Source organism: Bos taurus, chromosome 5 (genome assembly GCF_002263795.3).
Source record: "Bos taurus isolate L1 Dominette 01449 registration number 42190680 breed Hereford chromosome 5, ARS-UCD2.0, whole genome shotgun sequence".
NCBI lineage: Eukaryota > Metazoa > Chordata > Mammalia > Artiodactyla > Bovidae > Bos > Bos taurus.
In genome coordinates this window covers 51,062,327-51,082,041 of record NC_037332.1, presented here as the reverse complement: position 1 = coordinate 51,082,041, position 19,715 = coordinate 51,062,327, and the positions used below count along the sequence as shown (strand labels likewise).

Below are 19,715 nucleotides of genomic sequence, written 5' to 3'. Positions count from 1 at the left end.
ATTGTGTCATGGGGTTCAGATCATGCCCTATAAACTCTGCATGAGTATTATGATACTCAAATGAGAAACACATGTTACTGTCATAAAAATTTTAAATGCAGCTTATTAATATTGAAAACTTATATTTGTCTGAACAAGATTTAATAATTTGAAACGTTCTGCAGAGTTGGGGTGGCATCAGACTTCAGTGATTTTGGCAGAATTGAATATAGCAGGATATTTACTGCTTCAGAATAGTATTTTTTGAGCTTTATTGTCATCTTTTAATCACTCATAAAAATGTTTTGTGACATTGTTATGGAAATTTTATGTCTCTCATTTTGAAGCAGAACCTTGATGCAAAAGAAAGCAAGGAAATAACGCAAAGGAGCTGTTTTTTGGAAACACTGTTCATTGCCAGTCATATTTGCCATCTCTTCGCTGTGATTTATGCTGGCATACTGAAGGATTTTACAGAGCATGCTGTAGGGAATAATAGTCTTTATTTGCCATACCATAAAGAAGCTTTGGGAGAAGAAAGAAGGGATTTTAAGTGATAAAATTAATGTTAACACTAGCTTTACACTTTTAAAGGTGACTCTGGGTGACTTTTCCACAATTTCTTTTGAAAAACATGTTAAAAGTCAAGATTTGTGTGACTTTATTACAGGTTTTAACCTATTAAAATAATTGATGTATGCAATACATTTGAAAACAAATACTTAACCTATAAGTTTAATGCTCTTGTGACTTGGAATTTTATGTTATTTATTCAAATTCCCTGAGGATGACAAACGTGAAATGTGTCGTATTCATCTTTGTGTAGCTACCCACTAAGTGTGTGTGTACTGATTTAACTTCATTTTGTAAGTTTAAATTATGTATAATTCAGTTTGTGCATTTTCTAATCTTTTACATTTTTGTTGCTATTTGAAAACTTCTGAAATAACTGGCTTGGTAGAAGGAGTTATTTTAAGATTTGGAATTATAGCATGTTCATCCAATTAATTTAAAGCTATACTTCAGTATTAAGAGTAGTAATGTTATTGTTTTTAATGGGTTTACTTCTTGAAGAAGAAATTAGAGCCAGTGAATTAAAGGCATGTAATAAAATTCTAGGGAGTTCTGAATATTCATTCAGAAATGTGGTAGGGTTGATGTCTATACTATTTTTAATTACTTTTCTATTCTAGAATATGAGTTCTTATTCCTATTTTCCCTTCTACACTATTGAAGAAATAGTCTTACTCAGAGGCAAGAGAGAACTTCTGAGAAGTTGCCCTTAAAGAGTTTATAGAAGACGGAGGAGAACCAAAGGACAGAGTGTCAGGAGAAAGGCATGGGAAAACTGTACTTAAGGAGGGTAGTTTAGGTATAGAGTCTGAAGTATTTTAACTCTTACTGCTTGATTTTTATTTTCATATTTATTTTATATTAAGTGATTTTTATTAAGATTGTCATTACTGGTTGTAATTATGTGGAAAATGTCCTTATTTATGAATTATGTTTAAATTTTTATTTTATATGTGTTCTAAATAAAGCATTGAAGGAAAACAGCTCAGAGGTTGTTCAACCTTTTCTAATGGGTTGTGGAACCAAGGAACCAAAGATCACTCAACTATGTTTGGCTGCCATTCAGAGACTCATGTCCCATGAAGTGGTATCTGAGGTAATGTGAAGATTTTATCTGAATTGTGCACCTGCAATCAGATCAGGAGTTTTCTCAAGGAGAGAATAAAACATGCCTGGTATTTAATATAAATCAGTACTTGAAGGACATGGCTTCATTTTCAAAGGTTGCCAAATTGTCTCATTATTAAACACTCAGTATAGATGGGCTAAATTTTGTCAAATCTTTTGGAATCTTAAGAAGTCATGTGTGCTCAGTTGCTTAGTTGTATCTGACTCTTCATGGCCCCATGGACTGTAGCCCACCAGGCTTCTCTGCCCATGGAATTTTCCAGGCAAGAATACTTGAGTGGGTTGCCGCTTTCTACTCTAGGGGATATTCCCAAACCCTCATCTGTTGTGTCTCCTGCATTGGCAGGAGGATTCTTTACCACTAGTGCCACCATAGTTCATTAATATAGATAATTTTGAGAACCAAGCAAATTTTCAATATCAGTGATGAAGAATATCATTCATGAATTACTTTTTTAAAGGTAGGAGAGAAAATCATGACTTTATTTCCTAGATTGTCTGAAGTGTTGCTCGTTAAGGGTATTCATATCTAACCTCATGATGGTAAAAACAGGAAAAACATTGTATTAGTATGAATCTGCATCCTGCTTGTCTGCTTAACTTTGTACTTCGTAGGGTACTTTTTAATAGAAATGGTAAATTCTTTTGCCTTTGGTATAACATTCTAAACAGTATCAGATTTAATTGAGTTTGTAAATGTGTTGTTAATTTGAGTTGTATTTTTTCTATAACTCGTTTTCCCTCTTGTCAATGAAATAATACAGTAACAGACTCATAATTTGTATATGTTTATATTCATAAGTGTCCAAATGAAATATACCCCTATTATTTTAGAAATGAGCCTTGATTTTGGCAAGGTATTTCAGAACTGCATGTTGCTGTTTGCCTATATTCAAATGGTACATTTTAAATCTTAAAGCATTTTTTTTGAGAAGAAAATTAATTGGTTGCAGTTCTTGAATTAGTTGAGAGATGTGTATTTGGATCTATAGATTTAGAAACATAGGTTTTTGTTAATGTGATCAAGAAATTCTCTCCAGGTAAGATTATATTTGCATACTTTTTCTTGCTTAGGGACCCAACATACCTATATTTTATTTGTTGACAATAATTAAAATACTTGTTTTACAGACTGCAGCTGGAAATATAATTAACATGCTTTGGCAGCTAATGGAAAATAGTCTTGAAGAACTTAAGCTGCTTCAAACAGTTCTTGTTCTTTTAACAACCAATACAGTAGTTCATGATGAGGCACTCTCTAAGGTAGGAACCTGTTTGTCCAAGTTCATTAAGGGCTTTGGGACAGTATTTGGATAAGCTGACCGAAAGAGGAAAGCCTAGTGCTGTTTGAACTAAAAGCAACTTTCCTGTAGCTATTGTGATAATGCACATTGCATGTTAAAAGCCTTCAGTGCCTTATTTTCCACAGATTAGAGATGATATCAGGTTAGGGTGATTAAACAGACTCCCTTGGATATAGCTGACAGCCTTGGTTATGAATACAATACGGAAAAAGAAAAGTAGCAGAAGAAAAGGAATAGAGAAAGAAGAAAAGAAAACAGTATTTGTTTCCAGGTATCAGTGTTGTCCACAATTATCTTGAGTGTTCCTGACAGCTCTCTCGTCCCCCCTTTCAAAATAATTTCACATGTAAAATGTATGTAAGCCAGATAACTTAAGTCTGCCCCTGAAGCAGCTGGAGAAGTGTCATTTTGGCATTAATACTAGATAAGGCTGCATGTATGAAAGCTCTTTCTCATTCCTACTCTCTTTGAAACATATAACAACTGTTATATTATGTTTCATCTTTAAATTTTTTTTTAAATTGTGAAATATTTCCAAAGAACAGAAAGTACAGAGAGTAATGTAAAAATAGCCTCAATTAATAGTTTATTATTTAGGGTAAAAGGTGCATTTCACATTACCTTTGCTAATCTTATGTGTCTTTATATTCACTGAGAGTTTGAATTGTTTAAAAATACTGAAGTTTTTGTAGCTTTATTGTATAAAAGAGTGGGACTTTTATACTTTTAGCGAAGGTGATTGAAACAGCAAAACATAAATTATTTGCGGTTACATCAGATAAAGATAATAACCATATTCATCAACTTATTTAATGCTAAATGAATCTTGTTTTTTTAGGCAATTGTTCTTTGTTTTCGATTACACTTCACAAAAGATAATATTACAAATAATACAGCTGCTGCTACAGTGCGACAAGTTGTTACTGTTGTTTTTGAGAGGATGGTTGCTGAAGATGAAAGACACAGAGGTAAAGTGATGAAAGTTGTTTCCTTTTGCCTGTGGGTGACTCTCATGTCCATTATTATTCATTTAATGATTGTCTGCCATTCCCCTATGAACTTAGGCTACCTAATAATTAGAATACTTTAGAAAGTGTATTAACGTCTTTATTACTGATAATGGCAAACCAAAAGGTAAATCTCTCACAATTTTGTCACCCTAAGAAGTGGACCCTGTTTTCTGTATTTATTTCTAATATATTCAAAGTTTTATGTTGAAGATGGTAATAGCACATTTTATACAAGGTGTTGCATCGTAAGTATTTTTAGCCAAACAGTACATATGATTATTTTGTGTTACATTTTAATTTTTGTAATTGAAATTTTAATTGGTTGCATTATATTTTGTGGCTATTCTATAATTTAATGAACTACTTATGTTCTGTAGTTCAGTATTGTTCTGAGTGTCTTCCTACATATATATTTCCATTTGAATTATTTTTTTAAAGTAAATTTTCAAAAGTGAGTTTCCCTCATGTGAATTTTTGTCTTTGCCTATTAATATGTATTAATCAAGTATATTTATTAGTGTAAAGCCTACTCTTCATATTTTCATCAAATCCTTTTATTTGTAATTTTTAACATTTTCATAATTTGAAACATTTCCTAAAAACTTAGAAACATATCGTGTCACAGAGCTTATAGATACTGTTTCTGTTATAATTTTTATAATTTGATAAATTTTAAGTTTTTTTATTTGTTATCCTTATTAGATGAAAAGTAAAACTTTTCCACGTGATAAGTTGAAAAAAATCATGAGGTGCTATCATGAAGAACAGCCTCTCTGTTTTATGGAGTCAAGAAACGGAAGATTAAACTTTTTTTTAAGTTTTTTTCACCCCTAAACTCTTGATATTATACAGTCTTTCATATCATTTGGTGTTATTTTGGTAATATTGGTATAAAAAAAATAGCAATACTAGTAAATAATAATAGTTCTGCCTACTCTAATAATTATTTCACTTTATCTGAATTTAACCATTGGTCAAATTTTTCACATTCTGTTTCAGGCATTTTTCATCTATTTGTTTATTAAGATATTCCCACTAACTTTTGTCTCACTTTTCCAAGGGGAAATGCAGGTGGAATTCTAACAGTTTGAAATATAAAGGAATTAAATGTAGAGGATAAAACAGAGCAGTTCTCCAGTTTGAATGTCTTATATACCATAATCTCAATATAATTTCTGAATTGATAGTTTGGCTGTGTGTCTAATATCACACTTAATACTTTCTAATAAGGTAGAAAATATTTAGAACCTCTTCCTTTTCAAGTAGTCATTAGTCAAGATTTATTCGAAACAGTTTGCCATGACTTACAGGAAATAGTATCTTGTTAATATGCAAAGAAATTGAGAAGCCCCATTCTAGGTGACTCTTGGCTAGTCAATACCTGTCACTGACATAGTACTTAATGGCGGGTCAAGCAGTTAATTCTCTTGAAGATGGTGAGATTATAGAGAAATTAACTGTGGTAAATATTTATATGTTTGATATTTAAAGATACATTCAAATATGACATGGGTTTCAAATCCATGAAATAAAATGACTAGAGAAAGGGGTACTAGGAAAATCATATGTATTGACAAAGATAATAAGCTTATTAAAATGAACATGAGATAGTGAAGAGTTTTTTTTTTATGATATGATGTATAAAAATGTAATTCCCAATTTTTCTTTCCATTTTGGAGGCATGATTGTGAACTTAAAGTTTATAATTCTGTAAATACATACTTATTTTCAATATACCTTTTAGGCAGTATATATGATTTGTTAAAAGCACCAAGAACTCCTAAAACCCTTCTTATTTTGATTGCAGATATTACAGACCAACCAGTACTAGTCCAAGGAAATAGTAACAGAAGATCTGTCAGTACCCTCAAACCTTGTGCTAAAGATGCATATATGCTTTTCCAGGTATTTCCATTGATAAGAATAATTTTTATAATATAGTTTTGTGTGAATTTTTGATTTTGGAATTTTGTATCTGATTTAATTTTTAAGTGTTTTTTTTTTTCATTGTCATTTTAAAGTGTCAAAAAGTAGTATAGATTTAAAAAGAAAAAAGTAGTACAAGTTTCCTCCACTATCTGATAGTAGCACATTTCTGTGAAACTTCAAAATGCCTTAAGTGAAAAAGCAATTACCTTAGGACACAATTACCTAACGAATGCACAAAATAAATCAAGATAAGCACAGACACACACACAGCTCAGAGCTTTGGCAGCTTGATGCTGAGATGCTGAGTATAGTTTCTGGAGAAAGAACTTGAAGGTACCACTCTTGCTACTGAGGGGGTGGGGTGTGCAGCCTCTGTTATGGGCTGCTTGCAAAACAAATGCGGAACATGGTTTTCATTTTTGTCTTTTTTTTCTTTTTTTAAAGAAAATTGAAAATCTTCAGATTTTCTTCTGCTTAAAGAAAGTCTGATTTCTTCTGGTTAAAGAAAATAGATGTTAATCTAGGTCTTTTGTAAAAACTAAGTGGTGAAGAACTTTTGGAAAGCATGTGTTATCTGTCTAAAACATTAAACAGCATCTATACCTAATTAGCTGGAGAAGGCGATGGCACCCCACTCCAGTACTCTTGCCTGGAAAATCCCATGGACAGAGGAGCCTGGTAGGCTGCAATCCATGGGGTCGCTAAGAGTCGGACACGACTGAGCGACTTCACTTTCACTTTTCACTTTCATGCATTGGAGAAGGAAATGGCAACCCACTCCAGTGTTCTTGCCTGGAGAATCCCAGGGACAGAGGAGCCTGGTGGGCTTCTGTCTATGGGGACGCACAGAGTCGGACACGACTGATGCGATTTAGCAGCAGCAGCAGCATACCTAATTAGCATGATAAAATGTTATGTTTCACTTTAAGGAAATAAAATGAGTGAAATCCTGAACTAGTTATATTAGGAATGACTAGTCATATAAAATACTTCCTTTAATAGGAAAATTAAAATATTTACTTAAATTCTGCTCTATTTTTACATTACTTGTCATGAATAAAATGAGATTAACCTGCGCTAAAAATTTTATTAATTTTGATTAGAGAGTCTTTAAAGCAATGTTAGAATAACATTTTGTCTCTGTATATTAAGGTTACTTACATAATCAACTATACAATTAATTAAAATTTGAATTACCAATACTTAATTTCTAAGGAATAAAACCTGGTAAGAGATATTTGAAATAATTTTTTATGAGCTATGAATTTTGAAAAGGACATTGCATTATTTTTTGCATTATATTTTATATAAAATATAAAATAAATAATATAAAATAAATATTTTATTTATTTTTCATTTATCGTTTGATTTATTTTCCAGGACCTTTGTCAGTTGGTTAATGCTGATGCCCCTTACTGGCTAGTAGGTATGACAGAAATGACCCGAACATTTGGCCTTGAATTACTTGAATCAGTCCTGAATGATTTTCCACAAGTCTTTTTACAGGTAAGCCATTTGTGGTATCTTGCAACAAAATTAATCTTTCTTTTTTTTCAGAGATAGTTTTAAAGAAAGCAAGATGTATTTTTCCCCCACATTAAAAGATGCAAAAAATTATAGCTTCAGACCTTAGACATAATAATCTACTGTTATTTTAACTTTTGTTGTGCCCAAGCATTTTGAAATTTTAATGTTAGAAGGAAACCCTAGAGTCTTGTCTGGTCAAGCATTTCCTAATCTAAGGGTGTATGAAGGAGCTCTTTTTATAATGTTTATAATTATATATTATATATAGAGGCCTGGCGTGCTGCTATTCATGGGGTTGCAAGGAGTTGGACACAACTGAGCAACTGATCTGATCTGATACATATTATAATGTTTGTGATGTGAACTTTTTTTATAATATTTAAAAGCCTTAAAAATTGTTGCTAATTTTTGTATGCAGCTGTGTGCTTTTATGTAATTTAAATGGAAAAAAAGTCATCAATGCTTATTTAATAAATTTAATGTGCTGTGCAGAATATTTCAAAACAGTTGATAGGGAAAAAAGTGAGAAAGAATTCAAACTTCTCATTTTACTTGTAAGAAGCTAAAGTCTAAAAGTAATTCAGTGATTTACATGGGTTTTTTAGTTATTTGCAGATCTTGAACTAAAATTGAGAACTTTTAACTGTACTCTAGCTCCTTTCCCTAATATGTGGCCCCTCCCTAGGTCAGCTATTTGATCTTTGCTCTTACCTAACAACACAAGTGAATCAAGTGCCACAAAAGTAGAAGACCCTTTAGCCCAGGAGTCGGTATTGAAATCTTTACTACATGGCTTATAGTTTTTGTCCATATTAGATAAGTCTTCAGTGCTTTCAGTGGTATTGAACAATATTAACTGAGGATTCCCTTTCTTGTATTAGCATAGGAGAAGTTAAGGTATAACTTGATTCATAATCTTGTATAAACTGATAGTTGTAACAGCTACCACTTTTGACTGCCTACTCCGTGCTAAACTTTGCCAAATTCCTTACATATCATACTCTCTTTAATCTTCACAAATACCTGAAGTACCAATTATTCCTATTTTACCCAGGAGGAAGCTAAGACTTTGAGAGTTAAATAATTTGTCTAAGGGTTCATCATTTGTGAGTGTCCTCATCCTTTAGCCTCACTGTCATTTTTGTTCCTAAATGACCCAAGTGGACTCCTGCTTCAAGGCCTTTGTACTTACTGCTGCCGGGGCCTGGAATACTTTTCTCCCATAGATTGTTCTCTTATACTTTTGAGGACTTTACTCAATGGTCAACATATCAGACAAACCTTCCCCACCACTCTGTAAAATGGCAGCTTCTTTTCCTGGCAGCACTCTTGTCTTTCTGACTCCTTGTCATTTTTCTTATTACTTCCTGACATATGTGTTTGTACATGAGTTGATCTATTTTTTCCCCTCATAAAAAAGTAAGTTCTATGAGGCAGGGACTTAGTTCAGTGTTGTACAAGTACCTATAATAGTGCCTGGCATATGGCAGGTATTTGATATATATTTGAATAAATGAGTGAATGAACTGGTAAATGAATTTGAATTAGAAATTTCTGTAGTTTGTATTACATTTTCTAATTTTGTAGGGAAAGGTTTGAAAAAATAGTTTCAGATTTATTGTGCCCAAAATAAATCTATTCTACTTTATTCTTCTTGCTATAATCCTGAGGAGAAAAAAGAATTACCTTGTGTAAGATCCTAAAATTTACTCCTACAGATCCCTTAAAAAACTAGGAATAAAACGACCATGTGACCTAACAATCCCATTACTGAGCATATGCCCTGAGAAAACCATAATTGAAAAAAACACATGTACCCCCATGTTCACTGCAACACTATTTACAATAGCTAAGACATGAAAGAAACCTAGATGGAATCTGGGAAGATGGTACTGATGAACCTATTTGCAGGGCAGCAGTGGAAACGCAGAGATAGAGAAAAGACTTGGTGGACAAAGTGGGGGAAAGAGAGGGTGGAACGAATTGAAAGAGTAGCGTGGAAACATATGCAATACCATATGTAAAATAGATACCCAGTGGGAATTTGTATGAAGCAAGAAGCTCAAATCCAGTGCTCTCTGACAACCTAGAGGAGTGGGATGAGGTGGGAAAGGTGGGAGGGAGGTTCAAGAGGGAGAGGGCATATGTATACCTATGGCTGACTCATGTTGATATATGGCAGAAACCAACACAATATTGTAAAGTAATTATCTTCCAATTAAAAATAAATTTAAAAATTGCTCCTACGAAATTTTCTTCAAGAGATAAATATTTGTTTTCATTCACTCATTATTCACTCATCCAATCAGAATTTACCAATACCTTACAATCTGCTGGTGAATGTGTTCAGTGCAAAGGGTTCAGTATTTAAGATAGATAAAATTCTTGGCCTTATCGTGCTTATCAGTCTAATTAGAAGCAAAACATTACTGAATGATAAACTGTGATGAGTGCAATGAGGGAAAAGTATAAAAAGTGCTATAAAAGTGAGTAACATAGGTACCAAACCTAGTGGAGAGTTGGTGATGAATGAAGGCTGTGAAGCTTTTACCTGAAATATGAAGAGTATTTAGTTGAGAGAAATAGGTAGTATTGGAAAAGAATGTTCTAGAGCAGTGACTCTAAGAAAGGATCGGCCTTCTCTTTTAGAAAATAAGTTCTGCAAGAGCAGGGACAAAATTGAGCTTAACTCTGAATTTCACAGTGACCACAGGACTGGAAAAGGTCAGTTTTCATTCCAGTACCAAACAAGGGCAGTGCCAAAGAATGTTCAAAGTACCACACAGTTGTCCTCATTTCACATGCCAGCAAGGTCATGCTCAAAATCCTCCAAGCTAGGCTTCAACAGTACATGAACTGAGAACTTCCAGATGTACAAGCTGGATTTAGAAAAGGCACAGGAATCAGAGATCCAGTTGCCAACATCTGTTGGGTCATAGAAAAAGCAAGAGAATTCCAGAACAATATCTACTTCTGCTTCATTGTCAATGTGGAAGCCTTTGACTGAGTGGGTCACAACAAACTCTGGAAAATCCCATGGTTTTTCCAGTAGTCATATATGAATGTGAAAGCTGGACTATAAAGAAGGTTGAGCACTGAAGAATTGTTGTTTTTGAACTGTGGTGTTGGAGAAGACTCTTGAGAGTCCCTTGGACTGCAAGGAGATCCAACCAGTCAATCCTAAAGGAAATCAACTCCGAATATTCATTGAAAGGACTGATGCTGAAGCTTCAATACTTTGGCCACCTGATGTGAAGAGCCGACTCTTTGGAAAAGACTCTGATGCTGGGAAGGATAGAAGGCAGTAGGAGAAGGGGACGACAGAAGATGAGATGACTGTGGCATCATCGACTCAATGGACATGAGTTTGAGCAAGTCCGGGAGATGGTAATGGACAGGGAAGCCTGGTGTGTGTCCATGGGGTCACAAAAGTTGGACATGACTGAGCAGCTGAGTAAGAATATCACAATTCCTGACATACATAATACAGTTGGCAAGTAAATGCTGAATAAAGCACTGAAATGTGAGGAAATAGGCAGTCTTTTACCTTCTTCAAAATGAACTTAGTGAATTATAGATATATTTTATTAATCAAAGATGACTTCCAACTTTATGGCTTGAGCCATAGGGAATATTCTATGAGGAGAACATTTGCTAGAAAGGGTAGTATGTTCAGTTTTGAACTTACTCCTTTGGAAATACCCAAGTGTACACAGAATAGTAGTTTGATTTATATATCTTGAGCTTGAAAGTAAGGTTTTGGGCTGAAGTTACAAATTTAAACTTCACTGGCACATATGTGAGTGAGTGAGGTCACCTGTTGTGATGACGTGGTAGCAAGGACCTGATATTCTGGAGCTCTGAGGGACCTCGTTGTTAAACGGTGGGCACGAGAGGATGAGCACACAGGAGAGACTCAGCACGGAGGCCAGAAATGTGGGAATGCATTTGAGCATTGCTTTTAGGAATCAGTTATGTCAGGGGCTTCAGTGAAATTTGGTGAGACTGCTAGGGCAGTATTTGCTTTGGCCACAGATAAATACATCATGATGTATATAACAAGAATAGTTTAAAGGGAGATGGAATATAGATTGGTGGGGGTTGTTTAGGAAACATAGCTGTAGTTAGTTGAATGTGAGGGGAAAAAGTTAATATAAAACTTTTAGGAATTGTCTGAAATATTTATGAGTTAACTAGTACGTAGAACTGGACATGGAACAACAGACTGGTTCCAAAGAGGAAAAGGAGTACATCAAGGCTGTATATTGTCACCCTGCTTATTTAACTTCTATGCAGAGTACATCATGAGAAACGCTGGGCTGGAAGAAGCACAAGCTGGAATCAAGATTGCCAGGAGAAATATCAATCACCTCAGATATGCAGATGACACCACCTTTATGGCAGAAAGTGAAGAACTAAAGAGCCTCTTGAGATGAAAGTGAAAGAGGAGAGTGAAAAAGTTGGCTTAAAGCTCAACATTCAGAAAACTAAGAACATGGCATCTGGTCCCATCACTTCATGGGAAATAGATGGGAAACAGTGGAAACAGTTTCAGACTTTATTTTTTGGGGCTCCAAAATCACTGCAGATGGTGATCGCAGCCATGAAATTAAAAGACACTCCTTGGAAGGAAAGTTATGACCAACCTAGATAGCATATTCAAAAGCAGAGACATTACTTTGCCAACAAAGGTCCATCTAGTCAAGGCTATGGTTTTTCCATTGGTCATGTATGGATGTGAGAGTTGGACTACAAAGAAAACTGAGTGCTGAAGAATTGATGCTTTTGAACTGTGGTGTTGGAGAAGACTCTTGAGAGTCCCTTGGACTGCAAGGAGATCCAACCAGTCCATTCTAAAGGAGATCAGCCCTGGGTGTTCTTTGGAAGGAATGATGCTAAGGCTGAAACTCCAATACTTTGGCCACCTCATGCGAAGAGTTGACTCATTGGAAAAGACTCTGATGCTGGGAGGGATTGGGGGCAGGAAGAGAAGGGGACGACAGAGGATGAGATGGCTGGATGGCATCACCGACTCGATGGACATGAGTTTGAGTGAACTCTGGGAGTTGGTAATCGACAGGGAGGCCTGGTATGCTACTATTCATGGGGTCGCAAAGAGTCGGACATGACTGAGCGACTGAACTGAAGACTATTTAGCAAAGTATGAAAACGGACTTAACTAGCTTTTCATTTTGTCAGTCAATGAAACTACTATAGATGTGAATGTAGAATTTCAAATCACATAACTTAAGAAAAAATTTATTTTTAAAATTTATTTTTGTGGGGGCTATACTGGGTCTTCGTTGCTGTGTGTGGGTCTTCTCCAACTGCAGTGAGCGTGGGCTACTCTAGTGGCAATGCACAAGCTTCTCACTGCAGTCATTCTCTTGTTGTGCTGCACAGGCTTTAGGGCATGCAGCCTCAGTAGTTGTGGCACACAGGCTTTGTTGTTCCATGGCATGTGGGATCTTCCTGGACCAGGGACTGAACTCGTATTTCCTGCATAGTGGGCGGATTGCTTGCCACTGAGCCACCAGGAACACCCTCCATAAGATCCCATTTTTAGGGGGGAAGAATTAAAAGTACATTAAAATGAATTTAAAATCTAGAAAGATATATATTTGGAGTCAACAGTGACTCACTAACTTATCTCTGGGAGATACTAAGCAAAACTTTTATCTTTTTACTTCTCTGTGTTTTCTTTCCTTTTTTCTGCTTAGTGAACCTGTATTTTTTCTTGAATTAATCTGATTTTTTAAAAGATACATTTTACAAATTAAAAAAAACTACTCTGTGCCTTATCTTTCCTTTTCTGTAAGATTAAAGGATTGGATTGGTTGATTTTTATTTTTGTATCTTTGTTCTCGGCCTCAGTGAAACTGGGTTGCTTAAAACAACAGAATAATTTTTATATTTGAGGTTAAACATTGACTGTAGACTGGACCTTTTTTTGTCAGTATAACAAGACTATTTTTGGCTAATATATTGAGCAAATTAACAAGTTAAGGGAGGTTTTCTGCGTAATATGCCATAATTATAAATAATATTTAAGAATTCTCTGTAAGATTCTCAGACTTTAAAATAATTATGCTTGTTTGTCATTGTGTTTGTTATCAACTCATTGTGTTCTGTTCAAGTGATCTAACTAGAACAAAATATTAATTAATAAATCTGCTTGTGAATAGAATTATCTTCACAAAATAAAGTCTGAATTATGTAATTTATTTACTTTATTATTCAAATTTTCTCCTCTCTGCTTCCTGTTTAAATGCTTTATCTGTTTGAATTTGTAAAATCTATTTTCTTTTGTTTTTCATGTTTTTAATTGCTGGAATTTCTAATGTCCTACTAAAATTAAAATTCCTAGTAATAAACATCATTTTAATTCCACAATTATTAAATGTTCTTTTTTTAAATTTCAATTCTTTTTAAAACTTCTTGAAATATTATCATTTGATCTTATATTCTCAAAGAGGAATCCTAATTTCATAATTGTGTGTAAACTTTAAAATGAGCTATATAAACTTATAATTTTATTCACACTGATTATTGAAGCTTGTTATTAACTGTGAGACTTTTATAAGCATTAAGTACAAAGTAAATCAATTCTTTTTTTTCTTTCTTTTTTTTTAATCTTTGCAAATAGCATCAGGAATTTAGTTTCCTCCTCAAAGAAAGAGTATGTCCTCTTGTGATAAAGCTCTTTTCTCCAAATATAAAATTCAGACAAGGTTCCAGCACTTCATCTTCTCCAGCACCAGTTGAAAAACCATATTTTCCTATCTGCATGCGTTTGCTGAGAGTAGTATCTGTTCTGATTAAGCAGTTTTACAGTCTTTTGGTAAGTGTTAATTTTCATGTGTTTATATAATTGCATGAAGCCTTTTCTGCAAAGATGATCTTATTATAGTGTATTTAGCTACTTCAGTTAAGCAAACTTTTTTTTTTTTTTGAGTACTTATAGGTAATCTCCAAGGTATTTGAAAGTTCATTCTTTCTTGAGTCTCTCTTATGTTTATGTGGTATTTTGTACTCCATAACCCTATTGCATTTTATACCTCATTATTTTCTTAGTTCTTGTTTTTTCTTCTCTCCAAGGCTGCCACTGCCAATTTTTTTTTAATACCACCAGACATATGACCTGTTATAAAGTTTGGTGAATTGTAGCATTAGAAATTAATTTTTATCTTCAGTCCAATATTATATCTATTTTACATACATTTTTGGATGCAAGATATATTGTGATATTCTTGATCATAATTCCGTGTAATGATTGACTCTTAAATATTGAAATAATATTTTTCAGAGAAAATGGTATATTGTATATTTCTTAAAAATTTTATATTAAGTCAAATTCAGCAGTTTATAATTCTTATAAATTTATATCCTTAATTTTAATTAACAAAAGTAATTGGTTATTGATCATCTACTGTGAAAAGTCAGTATGCTAAATGTTAGCGATAACCAAAGTCATAAACTATTAGATAGTATAAGTAGTTTATACTAAATTCTATGGAAACTTTAAGAAAATTTGTTTTCTATATTGTACACTTATCATGGATTTTCTTTTCATTGTCCAAATCCATTTATGTAAAATGCATTTTGAAATAATCTTTATAAGCACTGTAGTTATAATAATTTTTGGCCACATGAGATCTATCTGTAAGGTATTTAATATATTGCTTGGAAATGCTGTAGGAAATTAAGTCATCTCAGAATGTGTTGCTATTTAGGGAACTATAAACTATCGGGGTTTGGTGCCAAGGGTTTAAGAGTCTTTTGGTGTACTCATCATTGTTGGCTTGGACTATTTTGTTCTAACTTTAAAAAATTAAAATCATTGTTCCCCACAAATGTAAGTATTGTGGGGAAAATTGATATAATTTCCAATAATTATACTTAATTGATAAACCAAGACTTTGTTGTCTAATTATATACAGTTAAAATGGAGGGAGATTCTCTGAGTCTTTATACTGATTGGTGGTGGTGGTTTAGTCACTAAGTTGTGTCTGACTCTTGCGACCCCACGGACTATAGCCCGCTGGGCTCCTCTGTCCATGGGATTCTCCAGGCAAGAATACTGGTGTGGGTTGCCATTTCCTTCTCCATGGGATCTTCCCAACCCAGGAATCGAACTCTGGTCTCCTGCATTGCAGGCAGATTCTTTCCCTACTGAGCTAGGAGGGAGCCTTACTTTTAGAAGTTTGGAAAGGTCCGTCAGCATTTGCTGAAAGTTAAAGAAAGATAGTTTCTCTAAAGATGGAAAGCTTATATCTGTTAGTTGTTGTATTTTCTATATTGTATTTATTTACAGTTTGTCTCAGTCCACAAATAAAACTTAAAAAAAATGTAAATCAGAGTGACAAGTGATAGAATAGGAAGCTCTAGGCACTCTCCCTTACAGAGACACCAACTTTAAAATACACAGAACAGATTGCCTTTGTGTGAACTTCAGAAACTAGCTTAGAAATTATAGCGCCCCAGTCAGGTTTAGGGCCAAAATAAGTTCATTAGAGTGGGTAAGAAAGCCCACTGCACTTAACTGCCACACCCCATCCCACCCTGGCATAGCATGGTATGATCAAGAGAAAATTCCTAACTTATGGATTTTCCTTCATGAAAAAAAGGGTGAAATGTGCAACCAATATCCTGACTTTTGGGGTACTGCTCAAGGAACTGATTTTTGTCTTACCTGACTCTTAGACACTGACAAGAAAGGCCACAACATATTTGGCTGCCAGGGATCTGCTGAGAACAAAGTCAAACCCTGTGGCTTGCAGTACCAGGGAGATTATAGTATAACACAGACACCAGTTCAGTTCAGTTCAGTCACTGAGTCGTGTCTGACTCTTTGCAATCCCATGGACTGCAGCACATGAGGCTTTCCTGTCCACCACCAACTTCCGGAGCTTGCTCAAACTCATGTCCATCGAGTTGGTGATGCCATCCAACCATCTCATCGTCTGTCGTCCCCTTCTCCTGCCTTCAGTCTTGCCCAATATCAGGGTCTTTTTCCAGTGAATCACTTCTTCTCATCATGTGGCCAAAGTATTGGAGATTACACGCAAACCCAGAGAATACACTTTGACAAAAAGCTAGAGGGGACCCCAAAATCTCTAGCTGGGCTGATTGATAAAGATCTTTTCCTGTACAGAAACAATACATAAAGAGTTGGCTATTTTTTCAAATGCCCAAATTTGAACAGAAAATAAGAATATATACAAATAAATGGGAAAACATGGCCCAAAGGAGGAAGATAAATGTATAGAAATTGTCCTTCAAGAAATGGCGATCAGAACTTCCCTGGTGGTCCAGTGGTTAAGAATCTGACTGCCAGTGCAGGGGACCATGGTTTGATCCCTGATCTGGGAAGATTCCACATGCTGGGGTCAACTAAATCTGTGCACTGCAACTTTTAAAGCCTACATGCCCTAGAGCCAGTTTTCCACAACAAGAGAAACTGCCTCAATGAGAAGCCTGTGCACCACAACTAGAGAGTAGCCCCTGCTCACTGCAACAAGAGAAAGCCTGCTTACTGCAGCAAAAACCAGCACAGCCAAAGTAAATAAGAAATGGAGATCAGTGAGTTGCCCAACAGAGAATTCAAAATAACTATCATGAAGATGCTTTAATAGCTGAAAGAGAACATGGAAAACTAGTCAGAAAAATGGTATATGAACAAAATGTCAGCAAAGAGAGAAACTAAAAAAGAACCAGATTCTGAATTTGAAAAATACAGTAACTCAATGGGAAAAAACTCACTAGAGAAGATAGCAGACTGGATCAAGTAGAGAAAGAATGAGCAAAGCTGAAGACAGGTTATTTGAAATTATCAAGTCAGAGGAGCCAAAGAAAAATGAGCAGACCCTATGGGACACCATCAAGTAGACCAATATATGCACATGTAAGAAAAATACACCGTGTTTTACTTTCACACTCAAAATACCTCTATAACCAAATGTGTGAATATTTTCCCACACTGACCATTCTATGACAGCCAAGTGTCCTACATTTCAGTTGGATTCTGACATCTACGAGAGTTAGCAAAGGCCTCACGGGTGGTGACTGTGGTAAAGAACCTGCCTGTCAGTGAGGGAGATGTAAGAGACATGAGTTCGATCCTTGGGTCTGGAAGATCCCCTGGAGGAGGAAATGGCAACCCGCTCCAGTATTCTTACCTGAAGAATCTCATGGACAGAGGAGCCTGGGAGGCCACAGTCCGTAGGGTCACAAAGTCAGACACGACTGAAGCAACTTAGCATGTACCATGCATTAAGGTATCAGTCCCATGAGGCTGTCCCCTGTGTTAGATGCCATTCCCAAGTAGTGGATCTCCAGGTTACCAACTAGTTCTGTGTAACTTGGCTACAAATTGGAGGTTCCCATGACCCCCTTTTGGGGTTTGATAAGTTGATAAAGTGACTCACAGAACCCAGGGAAACATTTTACTACTGCTGATGTATTACAAAGGACATTTTAAAATGCCAGTGAACAGGCAGGTGAAAACATACATACGGTGATGTCTCCATATTTGGGGGATTTTTATGGAGGCTTTATCATGTAGGCATGGTTGATTATTAACTCAATTTCCATCCATCTCCCCACTCCAGAGAATGGCGAGTGGGGATGAAAGTACCAAGCTTTCTAATCATGGCTTAGTCTCTCTGGTAACCAAACTCTATCCCAGAGTTCACTGAGAGTTGCCTCATTAGAACAAAAGATAATCCTGTCACCCAGGAAATTCCGAGGGATTTAGAAGTTCTGTGTCAGGAACTTGGATCAGAGATCAGTTGTTAGAACAAAAAATGGTCCTAGCCACCCATATTTACAAGGGTTTTAGGAGCCCTCCTAAAATCAGGGGTGGAGACCAACATATATGTTTAATGCATTATGGGAGTTTTAGATGAGAGAAAGGGGCAAAGAGCCTATTTGAACTAATGGCAGAAACTGCAAATTTGAAAAAGGAACATACAAATTCATGAAGCTCAAAAAATTCCCACTGGGAGGATTAATTCAAGAAACAAACTGAGACACATTATAATCAAGCTGTCAGAAGTCACAGACAAAACATTTAAAGCAGAAAGCGAAAAGTGACTGTTCATGTGCAAGGAAGCTTTCATAAGATTTTTGGCAGACTTCTCAGCAGAAACCTTGCCAGCCAGAAGAGGATGGGATGATATATTCACAGTACTGAAAGAAAAACTGTCAGTCAAGAATACTGTATCCAGAAAAACTTTCCTTCAAAATTGAAGGAGAAATGAAGTCTTTCCCTGATGAACAAATGTACAGAGTTTATTATCTGTGACTGTACCAAATATATGTCACTTCACTATTGATTCCCTAAATATTATCAGAGTTGTCTTAGGAGGCCTTCTCTCTCTTCCCTCTCTAAAATGCAGGTTTTAACTAAGATAAGGCTTTAGGAAGAGAAGACATTTTCCCCTTTCCTTTTCATATCCACTAGTCAGTAATGAAGAACCCACTCTCTTTCCTGTTCTCCACAATAAGGCAGCATTCTTACATCTTCACCATGACAAATGCTGAATTCACATTTTATTTCTGTTTCCAAGTCAGGAATTACCAGCTTAATTATATTTTGTTTTTATGAAACTTGATGCTGAATTTTATCCCTTCAAAATTTATATTTTGAAGCCCCATTGTGATCATATTTGGAGATGTGACCTTTGGGAGATAATTAGGTTTAGATGAGGTCATGAAGGTAGGATTCCCATGATAGAATTAGTGAGCTTATACAAAGTGTTACTGGAGAGCATTCTCTCTCTGCTATGTGAAGACACAGTAGTAAGGCAGCCATCTGCAAGCGAGGAAGAGAACTCTCATCAAAACTTGACCATGCTGACACCCTGATCTCAGACTTCTAGCTTCTAGAACCGTGAGAAATAAATTTCTGTTGTCTAAACCACCCAGGTATTTTGTTACGGCAGCTTGAGCAGACTAAGATACTTGGTTTCTGTCCACCAGTTCTGTTATCTAGCAGTTCATCCAGTGACTTTTTCAGAGCTACAGAAATCTTATTTTTAGTAATTTCCGTTTTGGATGAAATTTATGTTATTGAATGAATAATATTCTGGGTATTACAAAGTACTTTACATTTATTCATTTGGAGTTTACTACAACTCTATACAGCAGACATTTGTATTTCTATTTTACAGATGAAAAAACGAGGCTCAGGATATTTATGTAGTTAGCCTGAGATCATACAGTTCGTAAGCTGCAGAGCTAGGATGTTAAGTAATCCTTTTAT

The 19,715-nt window shown here is 35.3% G+C and overlaps 1 protein-coding gene across 5 annotated transcripts in view; it reads left to right on the top strand.

Annotated features, from left to right (window-relative positions):
- The window catches only part of MON2 (MON2 homolog, regulator of endosome-to-Golgi trafficking), a 111,140-nt gene that overhangs the window by 23,631 nt on the left and 67,794 nt on the right, over positions 1 to 19,715 (top strand). For all 5 annotated transcript variants that reach the window (XM_003586085.6, XM_002687551.7, XM_010805233.4 and 2 more), the window contains 6 exons: positions 1,521 to 1,648; positions 2,812 to 2,943; positions 3,823 to 3,952; positions 5,802 to 5,899; positions 7,304 to 7,429; positions 14,097 to 14,291. In XM_003586085.6, coding sequence (XP_003586133.1) covers positions 1,521 to 1,648; positions 2,812 to 2,943; positions 3,823 to 3,952; positions 5,802 to 5,899; positions 7,304 to 7,429; positions 14,097 to 14,291 — 809 coding nt within the window. The remainder of the gene's footprint in view (positions 1 to 1,520; positions 1,649 to 2,811; positions 2,944 to 3,822; positions 3,953 to 5,801; positions 5,900 to 7,303; positions 7,430 to 14,096; positions 14,292 to 19,715) is intronic.